The sequence below is a fragment of the Lontra canadensis genome, unplaced genomic scaffold (genome assembly GCF_010015895.1).
Source record: "Lontra canadensis isolate GAN:19392208 unplaced genomic scaffold, GSC_riverotter_1.0 scaffold14, whole genome shotgun sequence".
In the NCBI taxonomy this organism is placed as follows: Eukaryota; Metazoa; Chordata; class Mammalia; order Carnivora; family Mustelidae; genus Lontra; species Lontra canadensis.
In genome coordinates, this window is record NW_022631008.1 from 17,035,572 (window position 1) to 17,052,838 (window position 17,267).

General features: G+C 39.4%; 1 protein-coding gene across 3 annotated transcripts in view; it reads right to left on the bottom strand.

Moving 5' to 3' along the window:
- Nucleotides 1-8,562, bottom strand: part of CCNC (cyclin C) — a 29,891-nt gene extending 21,329 nt beyond the window's left edge. The window contains exon 1 of one of the 3 annotated variants that reach the window (XM_032858200.1): nucleotides 8,544-8,562. Coding sequence is in view for 2 of the 3 variants with exons in the window: in XM_032858199.1 (XP_032714090.1) it covers nucleotides 4,347-4,378 (32 nt within the window). In the remaining variant the exon portion in view is untranslated. Of the gene's footprint in view, nucleotides 1-4,346; nucleotides 4,589-8,543 lie in introns of those variants that run through there. The other 2 variants (XM_032858199.1, XM_032858198.1) reach the window with 2 other exon arrangements.
- Between the last annotated feature and the right edge of the window lie 8,705 nt (nucleotides 8,563-17,267).

Sequence of the window (17,267 nt, forward strand, 5' to 3'; positions counted from 1 at the left end):
AACAGTACATGAGAGTGTTTTAAGATATATAACCCCCCATGGGTTACTACTGCCAATCTTTTAAATACTTTACAAGTTAAAGGCAAAGTAGTATCTTACTGTCTAAGGGAGTCTTGCTTGTTTTTTAGTTTACTTCTGAGGTTAAACATTTTCCATGCCTTATTGGCCAAATAGAGTTCTTTTGTACACTGTAATTCTAATGACAATTTTTCTAATGGAATGGTCTTCTTCACGATTTAGAGAGTCTTGCCATATAATCTGCATATTTTTAAAGCATTTTTATTTTTTGAAGATTTTTATTTATTTATTTGAAAGAGAGAGGCAGGCAGAGAGAGAGGGGGAAGCAGGCTCCCTGCTGAGCAGAGAGACAGATACGACAGATGCGGGGCTTGATCCCAGGACCCTGAGATCATGACCTGAGCTGAAGGCAGAGGCTTAACCCACTGAGCCACCCAGGCGCCCCTATAATCTGCATATTATGGATAATAAATCATTTGTCAAATAAACTACAAATATTTCCTAAGTTTAGCATGATCTCTTAATATTCAATTATTTCTAACAGATATATGAATCACTTACTAAAACTAACCCATATTTCACTCTGATTTTATGCTGGTCACAAAGGCCTTCCCTAACACAAAATTATTTTTTTAAAAAATCACCTATATTTTCTAATATACTTAAGGCTTTTTTCTTTCAATTTTTCTTATTCCTATGCCATCCTATTTTAAAATGTAAGATTAAATTATTAAAATCTCATACGGAAAATATCCCCCTTGCCACTTGCTATTCTTTAAAAAACTTCTCGATATTCTTACAATTATTCCAAGACTTGAACTTTAGAAGTATTATGTCAAGTCCCAATTGCATTAAATTTAGAGATCAATAGAGAAATGTTATCTCTACAATGCTAGAATTCAAACTCCTCTTATTAAAATCTTTATGTTCTACTACGGAATTTAAAAATTTCTTCCGGTAGGTCCTGCACATTTCTTTAGTTTATTCTTGTGTATTTATTTTCCATTGCTATTCATTTAAAAGAAAGCTTTCCATTTTTACATTTTGTAACTGGTCACTTTATTAAACATTTATTGTTTATAATAATTGTTCAATTAGCTGAATTTTCAAGTTAATTTTATCTCTACAGGCTGACAATTTTATCATTTTTAATACCTCATTCTATTAATTGTATTGAGTAGCAATTCAGAACAATGTTAAACAGGCACCCTAATTTTCCTAATGTTTCACCATTAAATATCTCTTATTCATGTTTTAATGTTCTTACCATGTTAAGAAAGCAACATACTTCTTTTAGTCAAGAATAGATTAATAGGCTTCTTTTGATGCCTTCACTGTTCATTAACAGATTTCCTAATACTGACTATATTTCTACAATAAAATGACTATCATTTTTTATATTTCTAATGTAATGTTAGACTCTACTTGTTAATAATTTACATTTGTATCAATATTCAAAACTGAGACTGTTTTTAGTGCTACCTTTGCTATATTTTATCAGTGTTCTTGTAGCTTCAGAGAGAGAACTGGAAAGCTTTCTTTCTGTGTGAATTGGAGTAATTTCAGTAGATCCTCTTGAAAATGCGAAAACTTTTACCCATGACATAATGTAGGCTAGAGCATTTTTTAAGGGGTAGAAACTTAATTTGCTTTGGCTTTTCTTTTTTTAAGATTTTATTATTATTATTTTTTTTAATTTATTTGACAGAGAGAGAGATCACAAGTAGGCAGAGGCAGGTAGAGAGAGGAGGAAGCAGGCTCCCTCCTGAGCAAAGAGTCCAATGCAGGGCTCAATCCCAGGACCCTGAGACCATGACCTGAGCCACTGAGCCACTCAGGCACCCCTGCTTTGGCTTTCAAATCTACTAGCATGGAGATGACCCAAAGGTATGTCTGAATTTACTTACTTTTCTCATTCCTAATTTTTTATCTTTGTATCATCCTTCTTTTCTTTGATTCAACTTTGATTCAACAGTTCAGTCTACTGTTTTGATTTTCCCTTCCAAAGAATCAGCGCTTATAATTTGACTATTTTTCCTTTTTAAGTCTTTTTTGCCCCCTTGGATTTATTTCACCATTTCCTTTTTAATATTCTTAAGTAGACTATTTTGACTTATTTTTATTCTCTCAGTTATTCTGGATGTTAGTTTATAACTGGCTATGGCTACATCCCATAGGTATGGATATATATTGATCTTATCAGGTTATTTCCTTGATATTATGTAATTATATTTTCAGTTTCCTCTTTGATACAATAAAATATCCAAAACTGATTTTGTACTTTTTTATTTCTGTTATCTCTTCAGTAGTTCAGTCAACCCCTAGTATTCAGTGCCCTTCCACTTTTACTACAGTAAGGTCAAAGAATGTGTTGTGCTCTACTTCAACTTTCTAGAAAATACTGTGATTCACTATGTTCTGGCATTATCATTAATTCCACCCTTACAGTCATTTAAGGTTTTTAAAACAATAAATTTCACAAGTATTCAAGTTTTTCCTCACAGCATATAGTATGGAGGTTAAACTAAGAACACTTATAAATAGGAAATCTCATAAAATTTAAGATTACACTGTTTTGTAAAATTTACCATTATATCATGTGCTACTAAGAAAAAAACTGTCATGCCCATTTCAGAAATGTTAAACTGTGCATCTTCAAGCCATGATATACAACATAGTTCACGTCAATTTTCCTCTTTTACCAAAATCACCTAGAACAATGGTTTTTGTAATCTTTTTGTTGGTTTTCCCAGAATTGATTGCCTTGTCTTTCTCACTTGGAACCTTTTGCAGATCAGGCACTTCATGATCCTCAAGAGATCTCAGTGGCCCCTTTCTCCAGGACTATTTGAATTGTAAGGCAAGGACGCTTTCAAAAAAGCACATTTAAACACTTTTTTTGGGGGGGGGGGGCACATTTAACAGTATAACAATTTTATGTTTCAAAAGTGAAAAAAAACAAGTATTATAGATCCTTCTCCCCCTTTGATAAATGGTCTCATTATGCCAAAAATAAATGAAAGCATAATGAGACCATTTATCAAAAGGCAGGTAGGATCTTTTTTTTTTTTTAAAGTTGAAAAATGGCTGTAACTTCTAATAACTAACAGCTACTACCCATCAATTCTTTCACCTTCTTTCAAAGTTTATCAAAATACTACCCCTTCTCCACTAAATTTTCTATATTTTAATTTTGCCCAAGCAAGTATTACACTAGGCAAAAGAGTGCCAAATAAAAATATGATCAGAAGTAGGGCTTCTATAGAATTTCATCTCCACAGAATCATTTACAGCAAGGGGCAAGCCAGCTTTTCTGAAAATAGGTTTCCAACCCCATTGTTTTCTTCTCTTACAAAGGACTAAAAAAGCAGAATGAATAGGAATCCATCATCTTGACAGAATCAAAGTTTAACTTACAGTTACTAATGCTCTCTTAGCATTCAGACATAATTACACTAAAATATAACAGTATCAAGCTCTGTTCATCTTTCAACCGTACAGCGGAAAGCCTAGTCAAAGTTCTGTTAGTCGCATCACCCACCTTTCGGCCTAAACAAATGTATTTATGGGATATATGTATTTACATATTTTTAATATTGCTCTAGTTCTTCCATGGTCACTAACAAAAACAAAAACTCATGAAATAGGTTCAAGAAATTGGCGAAGTCACAGGAAAATACATGCCTAAAATATAAGGCACAGACTAATGAAATGGATAATTTGAGAGCACCTGCCCTATATACCTAACCAGTAATACAACTCCACCTAGGCATAAGGTAATGGCAAGAAGCGGTTAGAGAGCAGACACAAGACTGACTCTGGACTCTCTCCTCGAAATAATATTAAATCCACTCAAGAGAGAAGGTCGATGACGAAAGACTACAATGCCCGCAACGGAAGAGAGCCCAGGCAAAAGCGAACCCCAACTGTCCCGAGGAGCCGGCCTCACAGTCCCGAACTGTGCCACGCTTCCTACACCTGGGCCCATCCCTCCCCCATCCCACCGCAGCCCACCCCACCCCGCTTCCAGGCCTAGATTATCCAAGAATTGGAAGTTAAACTCCTTCCTTCCCCAGAGACCGAACCTCCTTAGCCCCTGCCCTTGCCCGCTCACAGATATTTCCCCCCCACCCCCGAAATGCTTCCAGGGGGCGGGGAGAGGGGAGTCGCCAGAGAAACGTGCATCCCGCTTCCGGCTGCTGCCGCCTCCCGGGAGACCCCGCAGCGCTCGGGACAGGGGCCGGGATCCAGGCCAAAGGGAGTCGCAGGCCCCGTCCTCACCGACTCCCAAGAGCAAGCCCCGGGCGACGAGGCGGAAGATCACTTACTAATGGGAGCTCTGCCAAAAGTTCCCTGCCATGGAACACAGCTTGCCCTGATAAAAAAGCACCAGCCGGCGGAGCGGCTCGCGGAGCGACCATAGACCCAGCCCGCCGGGTAACCGCGCTCCTGGATCTTATCTGCTCGGCTCCGCTCCGCGGCGGCTACGGTGAGAGGAAGAGGATGGCACTCTATTCTCCTTGACGCCGGCCGGCAACACTCTACAGTGTAAACCCGTTCCTATGGATAAAAGTTCCGGCCCGCCCCGCAGTAGCAGAGGAAGCCAGCCGGCGGGGAGCACGCAGCCTTGGGCGCACTGACGGGGCGGGAACTAGTGCTCACTGAAGGCTCCCGGCGGTCTGGAGGCTCTCGCGAGAGTTTCATACCGGTTCCGGCCTAGAGCTCGCGAGCTGTTTTCTCTGAGCTGCGTCCATTCAGCGAGTGGGGAGGGAAGCTAGGCCGGTCTGGGATCTTGTTTCTTCATTTTACAGGCCGCCGCTATGGCACTTCATTAAAGTATAGGATTTCCTGACTTCAGTTCTTTCTCCTGTTACTGAGAAGAGGAATAAAGCTTATTTTGTCCTCAAGGATCTACCAAAATTTGCCAGCACCAAGCCGAATACTTTCTTAATGGAGTCCTTTAGGATTTGAATGCAAATTTTTAAAATTGTATTTTATTTTACTTTATTTTATTTTATTTTTGAAATGCAAATTTTAGAGCAGCAATACGTTTCAGTGCCAGAGACTACCGGTTTTGCAGAACAGTGAAAAACCTTTTTCCTTTATTACGTATGTATGTATGTGTGTGTATTCACATATAGATGCCAAATAGAAACATACAGCCAAAATGCAATAATTTAATTTTACAAAATGAAGTACTCTGTATTTCCCATTTTTATTATCATTGTGACATTGCATTTATTGTAAATCTTACTATTCTAAATAATTGGATACACCTGAAAGCTGTTCCTAGACGACCAATGTTTTGAGCAGCTTACTACATTATTTTTCAGCTAAGCGAAATAAGTCAGAGAAAGAAAATGGGATATGATTTCATTCACATGCAATTTAAGAAACAAAACAAATGGAGAAAGAAAAAGAGACAAAAAACCAGATTCTTAAGCATAGAGAACTGGTTGCCAGAGAGGAGGTGAGTGGTGATGGGTTAAAAAGGTGAAGAGGATTCAGAGTACACATATCGTGATCAGCACTGAGTAATGCATGGAATTGCTGAATCATTCTGTTGTACACATGAGACTAATATAATACTGTATGTTAATTATACTGGAATTTTTAAAAAAGGTAAAATTAGAGAAAAACTTTAAAAATATTATTTTTTAAAAGATTTTATTTATTTATTTGACAGAGATCACAAGAAGGCAGAGAGGCAGGCAGAGAGAGGAAGAAGCAGGCTCCCTGCTGAGCAGAGAGCAGGATGTGGGGTTCGGTCCCCCCCCGGACCCTCGGATCATGACCTGAGCTGAAGGCAGAGGCTTTAACACACTGAACCACGCAGGCGCCCCTTAAAAACATTATTTTTCGCATTGTGGGTGGAGACCAGTTAGGGTGTAAGTAACATTGTAAGTCTGATGAGCATTTCCTGAATGAAAATATAACTATGTCAGAAACAGCAAGTATTACAGTAGTATTATTTTAAAATTTTGTTTCATACACACACACGCATACACACTGGGCCCAGATGTGAAATGCATGTCAGTGACTTAACAAAAATATTTTATATTTCACATGTCACTACCATAAAGTCTGATGTGGAGTAGATTGACCTCCTTGGTGGTTGTCCTCCAGATCTTTAAGGATCTAGCATATTTTCATCTTTCAACTATTGCCTCTTGGTTCTTTGCTTCTAGGCTTAAAAATCTTTCTAAAGAGAGCACAGAGGTCTCTCACTGGCTCTTAATCAGTGTTAAGAGACTTGAACCAGAAACAGTACAATCCCTTCCTCTCCTGACCCATTGACCAGAATAGGTGCATGATCTACCTTAACTGCAAGGGAGGCTGAGAAATGCAGGGGGACATGTAGTACTTTTTATGAACACTTACGTCTGCCACACTCCAGATCACAGTCAAAAAAGTATGAAAAGTGGTAGCTTAAGAAACACCAGGCCACAGACTACTTCACAGAGGTTCAGAATTCCAACTCGCAGAGGTTTGGGCAGTTTAATATCTTTGAAAAGATAAGGACACAAAATAATATTGTCAAATGTTTTGTTCATGTGCCCCGATTACACTCTGTTTCTACCACTAGACTAGTACTGTTTTATATCTAATTCTGCACTCTTCTTCCTACAAAACTGTGTGCTCCTTTATCTTTGTATCTCTATCAGTTCAAGGCATAACACATGGTAAGCACAGAAGATACTGGTATTTGAAACTGATGTATAAATGGAGGGCAAGGTGCTTAAAGAGAAAGAATGTAGTATAATGGACAGAGGTTGAAAACTGAGTATTTAGAATGCAAAATAGAAATCGAACAAATGACTAAGGCCTTGGAGATAAGGTCCCTTTCTTCTGTGGATATTTTTAGGCAATTTACCAAAAATGTTACGTAGAAATGCTTTCTGTCTGCAACCTGGTTTCCGCTTCCCACCAGAACTTCATATTCCTAGCAGCTCTGGCACTCCCAGTGGCTGTTCAAGTCCTGAATGAAGCTTAGTTTCAGGGCAAATCATCTCTGAAGATACCCTGTAAATGTAGGTTGAATTGAACTGACTTGAACCAAAAGCCAACTTAACTTAAGGAAATCTCTGATGGGATAGAGCAATTTATAAAAGCTCTTAAAATGCCTAGAAATCTCACTTTACCTGGATGCAAAAGAAGATGAGTCATGTAGGCTTAATTTTACTGATAGGTTTTTTTTTAACTTTTCTTTATAATTTTAGCATTATTTCTCAGTCCTCACTACTCAATCACTTACTTAACTTAATCACTTACTGGAATTAATCAGTCTTATCCCTTCTAATTTTTTACTTACCTTGTACTTTTCAAATAGGCATATGATCAATAAATTCTTGATGCTAATATTGATTCTCCTTTGGATACAATAAAATGTTTTTGTTTTTATTCCCTTTTTTTTAAAAGACTTTATTTATTTGAAAGAGAGAGAAGGAACACAAGCAGGGGGAGTGGGAGAGGGCAGCCCGACATGGGGCTCGATCCCAGGATCCTGGGATCATGACCCAAGCTGAAGGCAGACACTTAACGACAGAGCCACCCAGGTGCCCTTTTATTCTTTTTCCTACAATGCCTTCTTCAGAAGTATGAATGCTATTCTCAGAAACTAGAGCCTAGAAGTGTAGTGGCTTTATCAAGCTTACTTAGCTGGTTAGTGGCAAAACAGCAACAATCTAGTTCTTTTGATTCCCAGTGCAGTGAGCTTTTCCTGATAAAACTATAATGATTAAACTACTATAAACACATTATTCCAGGCTTGTAGTAGAAGTTTCTCTTCCCAGACACTATTTTTGGAGACCATCTTCTCACTTTTTTTTTTTTTTTTAATTTGTCAGACAGAGCGGGAGAGAGAGAAAGAGAGGCCGGCAGAGGAAGAAGCAGGCTCCCAGCTGAGCAAGGAGCCTCCTATGGAATTCCACCCAGGACCCTGGGATCGTGACCCTGAGCTGAAGACAGACTCTTAACCGAATGAGCCTTCCAGGCATCCACATCTTCTCACTTTTAATTAAAGTATTCTTGTAATTTGCCTTGGTACTAATAGTCTTTATTGTGGAAATATCCTTTCCTCGATTTAGTCATTCACTATGCATCCCTTTATTTTAATTTCTGGATACATGTATTTGTGGATGATGAGTAAACCGCTAACTTATGGTAAAAGATACTAGTTAAGAACTCAGTCTCTGGGGGCGCCTAGGTGGCTCAGTCGTTAAGCGTCTGCCTTCAGCTCAGGTCATGGTCTCAGGGTCCTGGGATGGAGCCCGGCATTGCACTTCTTGCTTAGTGGGAAGCCTGCTTCTCCCTCTCCCACTCCCCCTTGTGAACCCTCTCTCACTGTGTCTCTCTCTGTCAACTAAATAAAATCTTTAAAAAAGAAAAGAACTCAGTCTCTAAATTAGACTGATCAAGTTCAGGTAACAGCTCTGCCACTTACTAGTTGTTTAACCATCTTAACTCAGTGCTGTAACAATACCACACACACTGGGTGGCCTAAACAACAGACATTTATTTCTCACAGTTCTGGATGCTGGGAAGTCCAAGATCAACGTGTCAGCAGATTTGATTCCTGGAGAGAACTGTCTTCTTGACTTGCAGATGGGTGTCTTTTCACTGAGTCCTCACAAAAAGTGGTACAGAGAGAGAAAATAAGGATACTATCATGAGGGCCTCACCTTTATGATCTCATCTAAACTTATCTGACTCCCAAAGGCGCCATTTCTAAATACCCCTGGGTATCAGAACTTCCACATATGAATTCCATTCCGTCTAAGCCAGTAAACTTGATCAAACTACTTAATCACACTGAACCTCAGTTTCGTCGTTTGTAAAACAGGGACTATCATAATTCCTAAGCCATAGAGTTCTGGAGAGGTTTAAATGAACCTTATATGAAATTGGAATAGTGCCTAGTGCATGGTAAGAGCTCAATAACTCTTACATTTTACTTTTTTTTACTTTTAGCTTTTATTATTTAAAACAAGTTTAGATTCTACAATCTGGACTATAAAGAACTCTGTTTTCAGAGACAAGGAAAATAGTGCTACCTTGATACAAATATGTACTCTGCCTCTTAATTCTAGTCCTTGATACTTTCATCCTTCTGCACTCCACAGAGAAAAATAATCAAGTATGTTGATTTACAGTGTGCCAGTTTATTTATGCCATGAGGCATTTGCTCTGCCCTGTATACCTCTAGGTCTAGAATCCCCAAACAGTTTAGGGATTCCAGAATTCACTTTCTGGTTTCAGGGAGTCTAGAATGGCCTTTGAGAGAACACAGTGTATATCATAAAGAAACCTGAGAACCAGAGCCTAATATTCTTATTGCCTGAAGAGCCCTGGGACCAAAAAATGGCCCATTTCTAAGAAGATTCCCCAGAACAAAAAAGAAATCCAAATATGGGTAAACACTTCAGTCCGGTCAAGGTGATCCATGTGGGGATGCCTGTCAGGATTGTGATCGCAACTAAAAGTTAACACTAAGTTATTACATTATTTTGCTTAAAAAAGAAAGGAAGAAAGGAAAATTTATAGAATATATAAATGGTAATCTGAAAGGTCAAATTAGCAGAGTATATGATTTTCCTATTGCTGCTATAACAAATTACTATAAACAGTGGCTTAAAACAACACAGTTTTTAAATCTCAGAATCCTAGAGCTCAGAAGTCCTAAATGGGTGGGTCTCACTGAGCTAAAATCAAGGAGTCAGCAGGGCTGTGGTCCTTTCTAAAAGCTCTAGTGGAGAATCTGTTTTTCTTGCCTTTTCCAACTTGCAGAGGCTGCCCACATTCCTTGGCTCATGGTCCCTTTCATTTTCAAAGCTAATAATGCCAATTAACTCTCACAAACCATCACTTTAACGTTGACTCTTCTGCCTCTTTTCCATACTTAAAGCTTATGTTTATTACATTGGACCCACCTGCATAATCTAGAATAATCTATTTTAAATTCAACCAATTAGCAACCTTAATTCCATCTGCAATATTAATTCCTTTTTGCCATTTAACCTAACATATTTACAGGTTCTGGGTATTAAGTTTTGAGATATCTTTGACTACAGGGGCGGGGTGTATTATTCTGACTTCTGCAATACCTTCAGTGGCTCTGGCTCAAAGACTTAAGTATCGAGGCTCTTCAGCAGGTATGTTCTTAGAATAGAAGTGGATACATACGAGTGTCGTAACTTGATAACACTAACTCCAACTAACTCCTATTGATCTAAATTGTATACTTACCAAGCAATCTCCCAATAGTAATTTGGCTTTTCACATGGATTTGCCTATGGAAATATAATGCTTTCAACAGCAAACAAAAATACCTGATCAATTTGTCAATTATTAATTGTCCGTATAAACCAATAAATTTTTAATAATTTCTCCAGGATGGATTACTGTGTGGCCACACCTGAGAGATGATCTAGATATGGTAAGCTTAGGTTTCTGAGTCTGCAAGAATGAGACTCAGATCCCCAAGCCTTGAGGAAGTCCATCTGTCTCAAATGATTGAAATATTACTTTAATATATTTTTCTCTTCAAACCCAAACTCAGAATAGATCTTACCATCTGGTTATGAACAGAATGCTCTCTTCTTCCATTACAATCCTTTATCCCTGCAATACTTGCCAATTCCCTTCCTTCTTTTCATTCACTCTTACTTCAATCTATATATTTTAATTAGACTCTTTTGGTTGCTAAAGTTTCAGAAATTTACAGTTCACTATAAAGAAACATGATTGACATTAGAATTGTACCTAGAAAACTGTCCTGAATTGAGACTTATTTCTCTCTGTGTGTTTTCTGTTTTCTTGTTCCCAACTGGCCCATACAGTCTCCCCACTCTCTGTCTCCTTCATCATCTCTGTTCCCATTAACTTTGTCTGTATGCTCTTCAGCTTTTGTCTACATCATAAGCTTTCCACTTCTGTTCCACTTTACTTCATTTTCTACTTATTTCTTCTATTTGCTTGTCTACATAGGTAAAGGTCACACACACAAAGTATTGTCTAGAGGTAGCCTTGATTAGAATGACCATGATTGGCTTAGAGTGGTGATCCTTAACCATGACTTTGCCTTAGAAGTGCTTGGGTTGCTTCTAAAACATTCCTTTTCTCAAACTCTAACCCCAGGCCAAATATCTTCTGTAGAACAAATACACCTATACAGTATCTATATCCTTGTGTACTTATTTATATTTGATCAAGAAGAAAAATGTAGGAGAATATGCACCAAGCACTAAAATAATAATAGAATTAATGGAAAAGAGAACAGGACCACTGCTAGGGTGTGAGGCTTTGAGCAAAAAATTTTGTGGGATCTCCTTCTCTATAAACGTTCTGATTTAAAAATGTATTCCACTGGAAACTGAAAGGCTAAAAACAGAAAGAACTGTACATAAACATTGTACTTTGGTTTTTAAATGGTTTCTCACAGGAGTATAGATTAATAATTCTGAATATACATGCTGAGGTTGAACACATAAGTAAATGGATAATTCATAATGGGAGCCAGGTTTCTCATCATCAGAGAAGGAAGTTATGAATCTTCAAGGAAAGAAAGACAGAATGAACTCTATGGTAATGGATTAGAATCAGACATTACAGAACTAGCTCTGCTCATGTATATACAGATAGGTATGGAGTAGGTATACATAAGTTTGTATACATGCGTTAGTATTCATATACATGTATATAACATAACTATTTTTTAGTTTCATCTCCTGAGAGGAGTTGAAAGCACTGATACCCAACTGTAATGAGCATACTCACACCCAAATCTTGGTTTGTAAATACCACACTCCCATAAAAGGAACCCAGGATCCTTGGAGAAATGGCTAATTCTAAGACTGAGCAGAGAAAAGACAAGGTGGTCCTGGCTAATACTACCAATGAGGGAGAAAAGAAGTGCTCCAAAAACAAAAGATTGGGACTATATCAGAACACAGGAGTCAACCTAAAAGAGACCCCAATAGCCTAAACTGAAACAACGTGAGCAATTATAACTCACATAACAAAATACATTTCTTTGAATTCATACTGATATATATTGAATAAATAAATGGATAAAAAGAGATAAAACTTTTTTACTGAAGAATTCCAAACAATATATGTAAATATTACCCCCCAACCATGAGATGGAACTTAATCCCTCTCCCCTTGAGTCTGAGCTGAAATTAGTGGCTTGCTTCCAAGGAATGGATTATGGAAAGAGAAAAATAGTAACTTTGTAAAGGAGATACCTGGCGAACACAACTTTCACTAAATGATAAAAATTAACAACAGCGGTGGTCAGTCATGTTGATAGTATATACGCCAGACATAATGTTACAAGAAGAGCACTTTACCTTCTGGTCTTCCTTCCAAAGGCCTATAACCCCATAACTGGTCATGAGAAAAAGCATCATAGCCAAATTGAGAGATGTTTTATAGAACACTTGACTAGGATTCCTCAATCTGCCAAGGTCTTCAAAAATAAGGAGAGACTGATAAACTCTCATTGACCAGAGAGAACTGGGGAGACTTGAAAACTAAATATAATGTGATATCCTGGATGGGATCCTGGAACAAAAAAAGAGCATTAGTGGGAAAAATCTGAAAAAAGTGTGGAATTTAGTTAATAGTACCAGTATTAGCCTCTTAATTTTGACAAGTTGTACCTTAGTTATATGAGATGCTAATATTATTGAGTGAGAACTGGGTAAAGGATATACAGAAATTTTCTGTATTATCTTTGCATTTTTCTGTAATTTTTTTCTAAAAAGGTTTATTGTAAAAATTGTATATACTCTAAATTTCAGGCCCTGAATTATACATACTCTAAATGATATATACTCTAAATTTTAGATACTAGAGCAGTATCTCACTTGACTGACTCTAAAGGCATTGCTGGCTCCCTTTTGCCTTGCATGCGGTTGATTGAGGCATGGGCATGTGCAATCCTGGCTAATGCAATAGAAAAAAAAATCCACTGAGAGGTTCTGGACAAGGTTGTCCCTGGTCTTAAACTGAAGCATTTGGAGGGGGAGAAAATCACTCCCTTTTCTGTTGCTGCTCATTATTGTATCTGTATGTCAGTGGTTCTTAACTAGGGATTATTTTGACAGTCATGGAACATTTGGGATTCTCTGAGACATTTTTCTTCAGCAGTGGGGTGGGCACTCTAGGCATCTATTGGCTGGAGGCCAGGGGTGTTGCTAAACATTCTATAATGCACAGGACATCCCCCCACATCAGTGAATTATTCAGTCCAATAGTGCCAAGGTTGAGAAACATTATCATATTTTTCTTTTCTTTTTTCTCTTTTTCTGATGTGATAGGAGGAGGGATATCAAGAAATATAGCACATAATGAAAGGCTTCAGATGGTCTTATGGGACTAATTATTTAACTAGAGGTGATTAATGGCAACACTGGAGGCAAGAGAATCCCTACCCAAGGTCAGTAAGGGAATTGCCTTAGATAAGTTCACTTAAAAGTTTAATTTGGGGGCACCTGGGTGGCTCAGTGGGCTGAGCCTCTGGCTTCGACTCTCAGGGTCCTAGGATCAAGTCCCGCATTGGGCTCTCTGCTCAGTAGGGAGCCTGCTTCCCCCTCTCTCTCTGCCTGCCTGTGATCTCTCTCTCTCTCTGTCAAATAAATGGATAAAATCTTTAAAAAAAAAAGTTTAATTTGAAAACCATGGTTCAGTCTAACTGTAATAGAAAACACTTGACTTCGGTGAGTTACTGCTCTGATGCTCTCTCTCCTTACAAATGATAAGTATAATAACGATTTGAAACATTTTTATCATGAGTTCTCTTTTAAATTCACATTATTGATTACAGAAATCCTTATTCAGTTGCTGGGGGATCAATTCTTGACCTTCTATCTATGTCAAATCGAATTCGGCACCTGAAACGTTATCATAGCTACCAATAGTGGCAGGTACATATTTTATTTAGTCCTATTAACAAGCCTGTTAAGTAGATAGTACGCTCCTTTTATAGATGACAAAACTTGGGCAGAAAGGTTAAGTGAAGAGCCAGATCCACATATATAATATGGCAGGGCCAAGATGAAAACCAGTGTGTGTATCTGGAGTGTGTATGACTTCTGTGTCCTACTGATACTGCTAAGAAGGAACAAACCAGCTATGTGTCCGCACTGAATAAATTAAGGACCAGTAAAAATCACACTCCCAAAGGCCTTCGTACTGTATGAGGCACTTAATTACTAGCAGTCCCTCAATGAATATGTATTGATTTACATTTTTAAAAAAATGTGCTTGCTGAAATATATTGTTTAGGAATGGCACACAGAATACCGAGCTATGCAGCAGGCCAAGACACTGACAAGGGTTCTTCTATGAACTAATCACAGAGCCTTGGACAAATGACTTAATTTATCTGAGACTAAGAATAATACCTGCTGGGCCTACTTCCCAATGTTAGGGTCATATACAGAGAAGTTCTTGGGAAAATGAGATTTGTTGAATAACTGAAAGACTTTACAGACTCAGATTCCAAATTCAAAGAAGCCCATTAGACAGGGAACCACTCCTTTGGAAAAACCAGCTCAACCCTACTACACAGACTTGATGATGGTATAAACCTACCTCAATATCTGCCTGATGACTTCATTCTTTCTTTGGATTCTACTTCTCTGAACCTGTTTTTCTGGCTTTTTCACTTGATTCCATCACCCCTCCATCCAAACTAATCAATGGCTTTTCCAAAGTCATTTTCTAGAGATAAAGAAAAGAATGTTGCCCACCAGAGGTTAGACTCTCAGGGGCGTTCTGTTCAAAGAACACAAGAAACTTCTGTTCCTTTCTCTTACCCCAGGCTGTATTAATCATATTTTTTATTTTCTCTCTATTACCATGTTTTGACATCTTAAAAAATCCTTCTGCCTGGGGAGCGACTGCCCTTATCAGGGCTAGCCAATTTGTAGAGATTTCAAAGCTTTCAGCTCCAGGCATGTCTTTGATATGCAAACCAACCGATCCAGAGCTAGAGCTCCTTTATCTAGCCCTTATACCCCAGCAGGCAATATTCCTCTGCCTCCATCATCCCAGGACCAAGTGCCAGGCAATTAGGGACCACCCATATAGCCCCAAATCCGAGGAAATTATCCAAACTAGCCAAACTTAAACTGTTCACTCTGCCCTGACTTACCTTTCCCACAGGAACCCAAATAAAGATTCTCGCCTAAACATACTGCTTGCTCCTGTCTTTTCTTCCTAACCAAAACCTGGTGTTCCTCCTGTAGCCTTATGTGGTGAGCTGTGCCTCTTGTTTCCAGGGGAACTGTGAGTAACGTTAATTTTCTTTCAGTGGCATTGACCTCTCTGTGTCATTACTTAGGCACCTTTACAATAAGATCTAAGCACAGAACATGATCCCAGTGGATCTTTTCATACCCAGAGGCTAAAGTAGCTTAAAAAGAAGTGGAGTAACTAGTGTTGTTGTTTGTTAGTTTTTAAAAGAACTTATTTATTTATTTGAGACAGAGAGAAAGACAGAGATATCTAGTAGAGGGTAGTAGGACTGGATCTCAGGGTCCCTGGGTCATGACCTGAGCCAAAGGCAGATGTTAAACTAACTGAGCTACCCAGGTGCCCTGGAGTAACAAGTATCATCAAGACTTCCACTTCCCAAGGAGGTGATCAGGGTGAGGACCTACTTATTCTGTGATTCTAATTCCTTTAATTATCAGTCCTTGATCTATGTTAAAACAATGAGGAATTCGTAAACTTAAACTTACAGTTTCTTTGTAAGAAGGGACCGGGGACGTAGTGTTAACCCCACCGTTCTCTTTGTTTGTTTTCAATCCTTGAACTGAACTCCTTTCTTCTCATTCCCTTTCTTATTTATTCCCTTATTCTCTTATTTATTGTCCCTTATTTCCTTATTTATGGTCTTTGTCTTAATGTCATGAGAGTAGACTGGCAAATTACATTTAGACCTTACAGACCTCTCTCCCTAGTATATATATATTGACCATTTTAGTCCATTCAGAATGTTATAACAAAATGCCATGCACTGGAGAGGCTTAATAACAGCAAACATTTATTTCTCATAGTTCTGGAGGTTGGGAAGTCCAAGATCATGACACAGATAGACAGCTCTCTGGTGAAACCCTACTTCCTGATTCACAGAGGGCAGCTTGTCTCTTCCTTGTGTCCTCACCGTGGCAGAAGGGGAAGGGATCCCTATGGGGTCTCTTATTAAGAGCACTAATCCCATTCATGAGGGGGCCATTCTGGTGACCTAAGCACCTCCTTAAGGCCCCACCTCCTAATACCATCACACTGGACATTAGGTTGCAGCTTACTAATTTTGGGAGGACGCAGATATTCAGACCAGAGCATTTCATACCATAAGAAAGTAGGTAATTTGCCCACAGAATGCAGAGCTGATCACTGCGGGAGAGCCCTCCTCTCATCCTTTACCCTATTCCCTTCACCCTGGAAACACAAGGAAGACTGAAGGGTGGTTCTAGTTCTATGTCCCGGACGCGTTTTCCTGTCCTGTCCTTTTTGAGGTGACCTATGGAAAGGTGGCCCAGAGGTGCCATCTTCTTTTCTACAGCTGTTCTTGGTGCCTAATTCTTTCTTCATTTATTCAACTAACTGTAAATACAGGCGTGTTGAGGCCAGATGCCTGGTCCGCGTGGTTCAAGTCAGCGTCCGTGCCTGGCACATCATGAGCAATCAACAAACACCTGTTAAATGAATGAACCATTATTTTCCCGAGCGTTTCTGTGCGCTGGTTACAGCTCTAAAAGCTGAGAATAGGGAAGTGACGGCTACATGGCGCTTCCTTTGGAGGCTGCCACTAGGGAACTAATCCAGAAGTACTGTGCCGAACGGAGGACGTCCCTCGCGGCTGAAAGCAGAGCAGGGCGGCGCTGGGTGGCGTGCGCGTCTACCGGGTCCACGTTGGTCCGGTTCCTGCACCTCCGGCTCCCGCAGCGCCAGCCGACGGACAGCGCCACTAACAGACCCGGAGAGGCTCAACGCGAGACCATTCCTCCCGACGGACTCGCCTGGCGGCGTCTGCTCTCGCTCCCGGACGCCTCCCCGTGCTCCAGGGTTCGCGGGCACACACCTGTCGACTGCCTCCGCCCAGCTGCGGCTCAGTCCTGCAGGACTCCAGGGAGCGATGCCCTTCCCCCCGCCCCCAGCGGGGGGGGGGGCTCCAAGGAAAAATTCCCCTAAACATAAACAAAAACAGCAAAACCCCGCCACGTTCTTCCTCGCGA